Source organism: Haematobia irritans, chromosome 5 (assembly GCF_050003625.1).
Source record: "Haematobia irritans isolate KBUSLIRL chromosome 5, ASM5000362v1, whole genome shotgun sequence".
Taxonomy (NCBI): domain Eukaryota; kingdom Metazoa; phylum Arthropoda; class Insecta; order Diptera; family Muscidae; genus Haematobia; species Haematobia irritans.
This window is the reverse complement of record NC_134401.1, coordinates 28629751-28641988: the sequence shown is the minus strand read 5'-3', so window position 1 is coordinate 28641988 and position 12238 is coordinate 28629751. Positions and strand designations below refer to the sequence as shown.

Sequence of the window (12238 nt, the reverse complement as noted above, 5' to 3'; positions counted from 1 at the left end):
TTTCGAACTCCAATACACTGATCAAATATTGCATTCGAATGGGAAATTGCCTTCAAGTATCGCATCAAATTCCATTCATGGTCTTGTGTTTGTTTAGCAATTAGTTTATGTGTCATAATTAGGGTTACATTCATGTTTTTTTCCTGCATTGCTTTGGAATGGGTTCGCTCTTATTACGATACGCTTTGCTCAATCATCCATCCAGGCACGTTTGCCTTACGTTCCACATATCTGTCACACTGATTGATTTTTTTTCTCATTTTTTTTTTGTTTTTTTTTTTATTATTTGTATATTTTACAAATTAACACTAAAACGCCAAGGCGGTAGAAAAACAAAACGTCCGTTCCATCCAAAGCCAATTGTGGCATTGATTTTTCCCAGTCCCAATTGAGAGTTGGTATGATTGCTGGGTTCTGGATTGACGTGGTGCTTACTATTTGACTTGGCTATTTGTTTAAGAAAATTGATATGTCTTGTTCCGTGTCATTATCGTACCGAAACTAAACTAAAGGTACTACAACCGTTAAATAAACATTATCTACAATCAATTCAACAATCCAAGAACAAATTGGTGTCACGTAGTGTGAGTGAATGTGTGCCACGGAGTGTATGTGAATTGCATGTTTACGTATCTATGAAGTTGTGTATGTATGTATGAGCTATCCAGGTAAATAAACTACCATGTTAAACAATTGTTTGTGAAATATTGGAAAACAAATATACACATTTTCTTGCCCATAAATGAAGATGTCTCAAGGGAGGGATTTCGATAAAATCGATCAATTAGGTAAAACAAAATTTTTGGATTTATTAATAGAACAGATTTTGGAATTTTCGTTTTGTATGAAAACTTATCTATTGCACAGTATATGTAAATGTAATATGTAATGAGTAATAATTATAGCATTGGAATCGGCCTAACCGAAATCCATAGATTCGAATAGTTAGACACTGGTAAGACATCTTTAATAATTAAAGGATAGGTCTAATAAGTAAATGCATAAATGATTTCTATAGAAAATGTTGTCAAAATTTTATTACTATAGAAAATTTTGTCAAAATTTTATTTCTATAGAAAATTTTGTCAAAATTTTATTCCTATAGAAAATTTTGTCAAAATTTTATTTCTATAGAAAATTTTTTCAAAATTTTATTTCTATAGAAAATGTTGTCAAAATTTTATTTCTATAGAAAATTTTATTGTAGGTCTAATAAGTAAATGCATAAATGATTTCTATAGAAAATTTGGTAAAAATTTTATTTCTATAGAAAATTTTGTCAAAATTTTATTTCATTAGAAAATTTTGTCAAAATTTTATTCCTCTAGAAAATTTTGTCAAAATTTTACTTCTATAGAAAAATTGTTCAAAATTGTATTTCTATAGAAAATTTGGTCAAAATTTTATTACTATAGAAAATTTTGTCAAAATTTTATTTCATTAGAAAATTTGTCAAAATTTTATTTCTATAGAAAATTTTGTTGTAGGTCTAATAAGTAAATGCATAAGTGATTTCTATAGACAATTTTATCAAAATTATTACTATAGAGAATTTTGTCACAATTTTATTTCTATAGAAAATTTTTTTATTTCTATAGAAAATTTTGTTGTAGGTCTAATAAGTAAATGCATAAGTGATTTCTATGGACAATTTTATCAAAATTATTACTATAGAAAATTCTGTCACAATTTTATTTCTATAGAAAATTTTGTCAACATTTTATTTCTATAGTAAATTTTGTTAACATTTTATTTCTATAGAAAAGTTTGTCAAAATTTTATTCCTATACAAAATATTATCAAAAATTTTATTCCTATAGAAAATTTTGTCAAAATTTTATTTTTATAGAAAATTTGGTCAAAATTTTATTTCTATAGAAAATTTTGTCAAAATTTTATTCCTATAGAAAATTTTGTCAAAATTTTATTCCTATAGAAAATTTTGTCAAAATTGTATTTCTGTAGAAAATTTTGTCAAAATTTTATTTCATTAGAAAATTTTGTCAAAATTTTATTTATATAGAAAATTTTGTCAAAATTTTATATCTATAGAAAATTTTGTCAAAATTTTATTTCTATAGAAAATTTTGTCAAAATTTTATTTCTATAGAAAATTTTGTCAAAATTTTATTTCTATAGAAAATTTTGTCAAAATTTTATTTCTATTCAAAATATTATCAAAAATTTTATTCCTATAGAATTTTTTGTCAAAATTTTATTTCTATAGAAAATTTTGTCAAAATTTTATTTCTATTCAAAATATTATCAAAAATTTTATTCCTATAGAATTTTTTGTCAAAATTTTATTTCTATAGAAAATTTTGTTAAAATTTTATTTCTATAGAAAAATTGATCAAAATTGTATTTCTATAGAAAATTTGGTCAAAATTGTATTCCTATAGAAAATTTTGTCAACATTTTTTTCATTAGAAAATTTTTTCAATATTTTATGTAGGTCTAATAAGTAAATGCAGAAATAACTTTTATAGACAATTTTATCAAAATTTTATTTCTGTAGAAAATTTTGTCAAAGTTTTTTTCTATAGAAAATTTTGTCAAAATTTTATTTTTATAGAAAATTTTGTTAAAATTTTATATATATTTTTTTTTTATTATTTTCTTCAACAATTCAACTTTAATACAATACAAGTCTCTCCCGCGCCATAAGGCATTAATGGGACTAGTTGGCCAATTATTTATACAATATTAAAAACAAAAAGATTCATTCATATATGGTTTAATATTTGTTTCAAATTACAATATTATAAATATTACAATTATAGCAGAAGCGATTCAAAGCTATTGCAAAGATAGTATTTGCTCATTTCCTTAAATCCCGATATACGTTGAATGGATTTCAATTCGAGTGGAATATTATTGTAAGTTAAGCCACCTATATAATAAATCCGTTGCTTTGTTTTTTCGAATCTACACCTGGGCAAACGCAAATTCATTCTATTCCTTGTATTAAAATTTGTTTGATTCGTATAGAACTTTATTGTATGGTAACCAATGTTGTAATTACACTTGAAAACATACTTTAAAATATTATATTTATATAAACCATTGATTGGTAAAATATTTTTTGCAAACTCTTCAAATAGCGACAAGGTTGAGAAATTTGGAGGTAGATTAAAAACAACTTTCAAAGCTTTATTTTGCATAGATTGAAGTGATCTTAGCTCACTATTTTTTTATTGTATGTATATGATGTAACCATACAATTTAAATGCGATTGTATTAAACAGGAAAATATTGTTAATTTTGTCTTTGTGTTTAATTTGTTTTTCATCTTGTAGAGAAATCCAATTGCTGGAGCTATTTTCCTTTTTAAACTGCGTATATGACAATCCCATGCTAAATTATTTTGTAACATCACGCCTAGATATGTTACGCTTATACATTCATGTATTGATTTTCCATCAATATAGACACTGAAATCGTTGTTAACTGAAGGATTTGGTCGAAATCGAATAAGTTTTGTTTTATCAGCGTCTGTTTACTCGTGCAAACTCACAGAGTAATGCAGAATCCCTTTCTATGTTTGCACGCAGAGCGATGTCATATTTATAGGGATAGAACAAGCAAATGTCATCAGCGAACATAAATAATTTTCCGCTAAGCTGGAGATTCCGGATATCATTAATAAAAATGGAAAACAATAATGGACCCAAACAACTCCCCTGCGGAACTCCGTGCACTACGGGCCCCACAAAACTTTTCAATTTACTGACATCAACGTACTGTTTCCTATTCTCCAAAAAACTTCTAAATAATAAAAACTCTTTCCCTCGAATCCCATAGATATGCATTTTTTCCAGCAATAATTGGTGATCGACAAGATCAAATGCCTTTGAAAAATCAAAAAATACTCCAGCAACTCCATTGAATCCCCCGTCTAAACCACTACAAATAAACTTAATTACATTTAATACAGCTTCCTCTGTTCCGCATCCACGCCTAAATCCATATTGATTCTCATAAAGCAAATTATTCGATTCACAGTATGTGTATAACTTATCATAGATAATCTTTTCAAAAATCTTGTCTATTGTTGACAATACGGCCACTAGTCTGAAGTTAGATACGTCACTAGCATTCACTATTTTGGGTATAGGAACAATTCTATGTAATTTCAAAATGTCTGGATATATCGATAAACTGATCATCCCATTGAAAATTTTTGCTAAGAAAGGTGAAACTATTTCACTGCATTCTTTTAGGAATATGGAAGAAATGCCGTCATGTCCTGGACTCTTATTTGCCTTCAGATTCTCTATAACTTCCATAATACAGTTGTTATCGACTTGTTCAATGGAAAATACGGAATCTATATCACCTGACAATGTATGGAAAATATTAATGTTATCCCCAGGATCAACTAAAATTCCTCGCCTCAAACTCATTACAGAATCTAAAAAGTATGTATTGAGTGCATTCGCCTTATCCATGTTATTTGAAATCCTTCTTCCTTGTACGTCTTTAAGTTCTAGTTCTTTATGCACCTTTTTCCCTAGAACCTCATTAATAAAATTCCATCCCCTTTTGGGATCATTTGCTGCCCTGTCAATATTCTCTGCATAATACGCCTCTCTACTTCTCTTGTTGGCAATACTAATTATTCTACTAATCCTCTTTAAGGAATCCTGTATCGCCTCATTTCCTCTTTCCTTCTTTCTTCTCTTCAGCAATTTAAACTTAATCGTTATCAAATGTTGTAAATTTACATTTATCCATGGGGTCATCATAAACCTAACATGTTTCAAAGTTTTACTGACTGTTGTTGAATGTGCAATAGCACCTTGTATACAAGATGTTAATCTGTCTGTCTGATCCTGTACATTCAGTGAACCAAAGTCAGGAGACAACTCATCTGATAAGTAACGTTTGGCCTTTTGGTAGTCACACTTAGTTTTCATTACCTCCACAAAATCATTTCTCATAATCTTACTTTTTATCTTGCAAGAAACTAAATTATGGTCTGAAATATCACTTTCCACAGAGTCAACATCGACTCTCTCTACAAAATTGGAAAACACATGATCAATGCATGTATTACTTAAAGGTCTTGTAACCATCTCATGAGCATTCTCACATCCAAAACTCTGAAAGAGATCCAGCATTTCGTTATAATAAGAGCTGTGATAACGATCTATATTAGTATCTCCAACCAAAACTATTGGACTTCCAGCGTGATCATTCAACATTGATTCCAGTGTAAACTTAAATTGTTCAACAGAACATTTCTGAGAACGATAAAAAGTTACAAATTTCATTGGTCTTGCATTAACTTTAAAGTTTAATAAGGAAATAGCAATAATATCCAAAAACGATTCACTTTTGCAATAATCTACAGTATATACCCATTTATCCCTTACATAAACCGATGTTCCTCCATACCCATCTTCTCTACAACAATGAACTACCTTATAACCAGGAATCGAATAAATTTGAGTGATTGCATTTTGAAACCAAGTCTCTTGAATTGCTATTATATCCGGTAAAATAGGAATACTCGATAGTAATCCTTTCAAACGATTGAATTTATTAATAGATGAAACGCTTTTTATTTTAAAGCAGCCAAATCAATACCAAAGAAGCCGGAATCAAAACCAAATCATTAAGGGAAGGTCAAAATCTTTGGTTCCCAGTAAACGTTTTTTTGAGTCTATACTGTCAAATTTCAATCGTATCGAATGAAGGTTGCTCTTTTAAGAGGCTACAAAAACTAAATCGGTTTATATGGGGGCTTCAATTTTTTTTTTGTCAAAGTTTTACTCCAATAGAAAATTTCATCAAAATTTTACTTCATTAAAAAAATTCATCCTGTGTAAATTGCATTACTATAAAAAATTTTTTAAAAATTTTATTTCAATGTATTATTTTGATCTAATTTTATTTCAATAGACATTTTTATCAAAATTTTATTTCTATAGAAAATTTTGTCAAAATTTTACTTCTATAAAAAATTTTATCAAAATTTTACTTCAATTGAAAATTTCATCAAAATATAATATTTTGTCCAAATTTTATTTCAATAGACATTTTTATCAAAAATTTATGTCAATAGAAAATTTTGTGAAAATTTTATTTCTATTGGAAATTTCGTCTAAATTTTATTTCTACATAAAATTTTGTCAAAATTTTATTTCTATAGAAAATTTAGTCAAAATTGTATTTTTTGTAGAACATTTGGTCAAAATTTTATTTCTATAAAATATTTTGTCCACATTTTCTTTCTATAGAACATTTGGTCAAAATTTATTTCTATAGAAAATGTTGTTACGAGTTATAGTTATTATAACTGTCTTATTTTACTTCAGAAAGTAATAATCATGGGTATTGTCCTAGTCTGAAAACTTTTGAATATTCTTATAATTAATTTCATATTAATACCTCCTACCACAGTATGTAGACAATAAATTTTTCATAATCATAATAAGTTGCCCAACAAATCCAATCGATTTAATTGTGGCTAAGCGCTTTTCATAAAAACATCACATGTCTTCCAAACAGTTTTACCGAATATTTTCACATAAACAAAAACAAATCTTTCTTCTTCGATCATTACTTGTTTTAATTACTATTGATCCAATAATTATAAGATTTAATGACTATTCAAACTTGGATTTTTTTCATTATGAATACTGTTTAGTTATGCCTATCGCAATAATCAGTGGTGATAGAAAGGAGGAATTTAAATTTAAATAACCAATATGGAAAGAGAAAGACAGAGAAAAATAAATAATTTAATTGGTTTTTATCCATATGACGGCATGAGTTTGAAAAAAACCAACAAAACAATATTCCTTACTCACGTGATTTAACTCAATAAGAGTTTTGAAAACTTATATTTAGGCTTTCGCAATGAGGAAGCATTTACCAGAAAGGGAAAACTCTTAAATATATATCTTGGAATATATACTTTTTCGGTCCATCGGTCTGCTCTTTCAATTGGTTACCCTATAAATCATATGTTAAACAAAAGATTTGCATATCATTTTTATAATATCAAAAAAAAAAAAACAGAAATTAAAACCCAACACAAGCACTATGGTTTGCCATAAAAGAGCTGCAGCATTACAAAATCGTCCATATGAAATAAATTTCAATTTGTCGTAGCCACATCTGTCCATATCAGCATCTTTAAAAATCTCTGTGGTATGTTTGGGGTTGTGACTAAAGGGGGAAAACAGACAAGACATATATATATACACTGAAAAAAAAAACGGAGAAGCAATAGGATGGGTTATTATTTTGGTATTCAAAGAATAATGCCATATGCCCTATGTTGAGGTCTTTAATCAACATAGAGTAGATCAGGGGGTCGCCATATATTGGAAGCTATATGTACAGTAAAAAAAAAACAAGTATATACTGCCGTAAGTTCGGCCAGGCCGATGCTTATGTACCCTCCATCATGAATTGCGTAGAAACTTCATCTAAACACTGCCATCCACAATCGAATGCCGATGGCAAGGTATCTTAAAACCTCCTAACACCATCTTCTAAATTGTATGTAAGTCCATACGTGGTATATATTAAATCAAAAAAGATCGATCCAATACGTATATAATTCAGTTTGACAAAGTAGACATAAAATTTTGACAAAATTTTCTACAGAAATAAAATTTTAACAAAATTTTCTATAGAAATAAAATTTTCACAAAATTTTCTATAGAAATAAAAATTTTGATAAAATTTTCTATAGAAAGAAAATTTTGACAAAATTTTCTATAGAAATAAAATTTTGGTAGATTATTTTTGGCTCTAGTGGCAACCATGATTATGAACCGATATCGACCAATTTTTGTGTGATTGGACCAATTTTGGTATGGTTGTTAGCGACCATAAACTAACACCACGTGCCTAATTTGAACCGGATCGGATGAATTTTGTTCCTCCAAGACGCTCCGGAGGTCAAATCTGGAGAATATTTTATATGGGGGCTATATATAATTATGGACCGATATGGACCAATTCTGGCACGGTTGTTAAAGATCATATACTAACACCATGTTCCAAATTACAACCGGATTGGATGAAAATTGCTTCTCTTGGAGACTTCGCAAGCCAAATCTGGGTATCGGTTTATATGGGGGCTATATATAATTATGAACCGATGTGGACCACTTTTTGCACGGTTGTTAGAGACCATATACCAATACCATGTACCAAATTTCAGCCGGATCGGAATCCTGTGAACAACAAATACACGGACAGACGGACGGACGGACGGACGGACACCAAGCGCTAGATCGACTCAGGAGGTGATTCTGAGTCGATCGGTATATATTTTATGGGGTCTAAAATCAATATTTCTGGTAGGCACATTTTTTGGCCGATCAAACTTATTATACCCTGACCACTATGTGGTTTAGGGTATAAATATAAAAACCCGAGTTTGAATCAAAATAACTTAAAATAAAGATTATCTTTGGGAGGATATTTTTAGAAGCGCTTTTTAAGTTGGGCTTTTAGAGCAACTTCCAATTTTTTTCTGGGTATGGACCGATATGGACCAATTTTTGGTCCAGATAATAGATTTAAACCGCTTACCAATTTTCAACCAGATCGGCTGAAATTTGCTCCTCCAGGAGGATCCGCAACTTAAGTATGGGGGTCGGTTTATATGGGGTCTTAAAGTAAAAGTGGTCCGGTATGGCCCATTTGCAATACCATTCGACCTACATCAATAATAACTAATTATACCAAGTTTCCAGCCTATAGCTTTTTTCGTTGGGAATTTAGCGTGATTTCAACTGACGAACGGACGGACATTACTAAATCGACTCAGAATTTCACAACTACCCAGAGTATGTATATACGGTCTGTGACCAATATTTCGATGTGTTACAAACGGAATGATAAAGTTAAAAAGGATATAAAAATTGCTACCCCAGTTTTCCCAACCTTTTTTTTTTTTGCGTGTGATGTCTCTTAATTTAGGTTATATCATATTTGTACTAGAAATTTTTAAAAGTGTATAATGGAGACATATATTATAATTTACTCAAGCCTCATGCATCTTCGTTGACTTCTTCCATCTTATGCTGCTATAGAATTGTTTTAAATTATGTTTTGACCTTAATTAGTAATGCTTTAATTAAATGCATCCATTCCATTGAGTAAATATGCTTGTCGATGTCTGCTGGCCCTCTACTTTGTAGGCTTTCCCATAAGAAAATCCTATCGTATCGTATGATAGCCATTTGCTATGGAGACATAACTATCCATATCTGTCCATTTGGCATTCTCCTATATGCAGTCATCAGCTAAATGGGCAAATCGCCTTAAATGTTTGCATGTAGCCGCCCATGGGATCTATGAAATCAAAAGGGTTATAAAGACAATTTTAAATTAGAAATGTGAAACAAATAAAAATGCCTACAAATTGTTAGAATAATCGGTAGGGGCACTGAGCAATAGGGTGGGCAGAGAGAGTGTAGTCAATAAAAATTATAATCGCTGCACGGTTTCCATTTGATTTGAATGAATGGATGTAGGTGGAAAGGGATATTAGAACTAATTGAAAGTCGTAGAATTTGTCGCATGTCGTCTTTAAGTTGCTTATGGGAGGTCCCAATTGGAATTGCCTATTAGGTGAAGAATTTTTCATAAGGTCACTAATTTAAAATTTATATAGTGGCGACATATATAATTAAAATATATGAACTAAATATAATGATTTAAGCACAACCAAAGATATTGCTTTTACTATATGGGAAAGCATTTCAAATTATTAATAATCTAAAGATTTTTTGTTTGAAATATATGCCACAAAATGCTATATGCTCTGGGTGCTATATATTTCAGCAAAATATTTATCATTTCAATAGAATTACATCAAAATCTGAGGGGATCCGGTCTAGATTTGACATTTTTCTCATTTAAGCAAATTATCCCTACGGGAAAAGGATTAACCACAGGACAGGTACAGGACTAGTCCTTGGGAGCCACCGTGGTGCAATGGTTAGCATGCCCGCCTTGCATACACAAGGTCGTGGGTTCGATTCCTGCTTCGACCGAACACCAAAAAGTTTTTCAGCGGTAGATTATTCCACCTCAGTAATTCTGGTGACATTTCTGAGGGTTTCAAAGCTTTTCTAAGTGGTTTCACTGTAATGTGGAACGCCGTTCGGAGTCGACTATAAAAAGGAGGTCCCTTGTTATTGAGCTTAACATGGAATCGGGCAGCACTCAGTGATAAGAGAGAAGTTCATCAATGTGGTATCACAATGGACTGAATAGTCTAAGTGAGCCTGATACATCGGGCTGCCACCTAACCTAACCTTGGTGTGTATAGACCAATCCTAATTCTGGTCAATACGTATGGAAGTAACCGGTCACTTTATCATTGACGGGGTAAATTTATACTTTAGGACACATCTTGGACTCGTTCCTAAGGCCACGTCCTGGGACATTTTAGTAGTAGAACTCCATAAACAGATCCTCATGAACCAGAGTCGGACAAACTCTTAGGAATCTGTTTCATTTTGGTTATCCGAATCGCACCAGAAATGAAAAACTGTTAAATTATATTGAACAATAGGTTATTCTGCTAATTCTACTTCAATAAATGTTTAGATCCAATAAGATTTTTATATCAAGCTAGTATGGAAATCATTAAATTATGACTATTTGAAAACTGCGATGAACTGGACACCGGTACCAGTCCTGTGATAGGCCCGTCAGTGGCAATTTGCACTAATTTCCCGTAGGGATATTAAATGACCGAAATTTAGCCAGACCTGGAAAAGGAATATGATCACCCCTAACCATGCTTCAAGAAAAAAACAAGTAAGGAAAGTCTAAAGTCGGGCGGTGCCGACTATATTATACCTTGCACCACTTTGTAGATCTAAATTTTCGATACCATATCACATCCGTCAAATGTGTTGGAGGCTATATATAAAGGTTTATCCCAAATACATACATTTAATAAATATCACTCGATCTGGACAGAATTTGATAGACTTCTATAGACCCAAAATTTAAGTCGGCTAATGCACTAGGGTGGAACACAATGTTAGTAAAAAATATGGGAAACGTTTAAATCTGAAGCAATTTTAAGGAAACTTCGAAAAAGTTTATTTATGATTTATCGCTCGATATATATGTATTAGAAGTTTAGGAAAATTAGAGTCATTTTTACAACTTTTCGACTAAGCAGTGGTGATTTTACAAGGAAAATGTTGGTATTTGGACCATTTTTGTCGATATCAGAAAAACATATATATGGGAGCTAAATCTGAACCGATTTCAACAAAATTTGGCACGCATAGCAACAATGCTAATTATACTCCCTGTGCAAAATTTCAACTAAATCGGAGTTAGAAATTGGCCTCTGTGGTCATATGAGTGTAAATCGGGCGAATGCTATATATGGGAGCTATATCTAAATCTGAACCGATTTCAACCAAATTTGGCACGCATAGCAACAATGCTAATTGTACTCCCTGTGCAAAATTTTAACTAAATCGGAGTTAAAAATTGGCCTCGGTGGTCATATGAGTGTAAATCGGGCGAAAGCTATATATGGGAGCTATATCTAAATCTGAACCGATTTCAACCAAATTTGGCACGCATAGCTACAATGCTAATTCTACTCTCTGTGCAAAATTTCAACCAAATTGGGGTAAAACTCTGGCTTCTGGGACCGTATTAGTCCATATCGGGCGAAAGATATATATGGGAGCTACATCTAAATCAGAACCGATTTCAATAAAATTTGGCACACTTGACTATAGTACCAATTGTTCATCTTGTGCAAAATTTTAAGCAAATTAGGGTAAAACTCTGGCTTTTGGGGCCATATAAGTCCATATCGGGCGACATATATATGGGAGCTATATCTAAATCTGAACCGATTTCTTCCAAAATCAATAGGGATCTATTCTGAGCCAAAACACATACTTGTGCCAAATTTGAAGTCGATTGGACTAAAACTGCGACCTAGACTTTGATTACAAAAATGTGTTCACGGACAGACGGACAGACGGACATCGCTATATCGACTCAAGAGCCCACCCTGAGCATTTTTGCCAAAGACACCATGTGTCTATCTCGTCTCCTTCTGGGTGTTGCAAACATATGCACTAACTTATAATACCCTGTTCCACAGTGTGGAGCAGGGTATAAAAATATTTTTGGACGGTGAAAATGGAATACAATTGTCGGAACCATTTCATTTTCTCGATAATTATGTATGTGATTTTGGCAAACATGTACATATTTT

General features: G+C 31.2%; 1 protein-coding gene across 1 annotated transcript; it reads right to left on the bottom strand.

Annotated features, from left to right (window-relative positions):
* Positions 1 to 295: 295 nt before the first annotated feature.
* On the bottom strand, positions 296 to 9619 carry LOC142239602 (uncharacterized). Its single transcript, XM_075311395.1, has 4 exons — positions 9475 to 9619; positions 3518 to 5527; positions 3223 to 3450; positions 296 to 447 (listed from the first exon to the last, which is right to left on the bottom strand). Exons 1-4 carry the CDS (start codon positions 9617 to 9619, stop codon positions 296 to 298), a joined length of 2535 nt encoding a protein of 844 aa, XP_075167510.1.
* Between the last annotated feature and the right edge of the window lie 2619 nt (positions 9620 to 12238).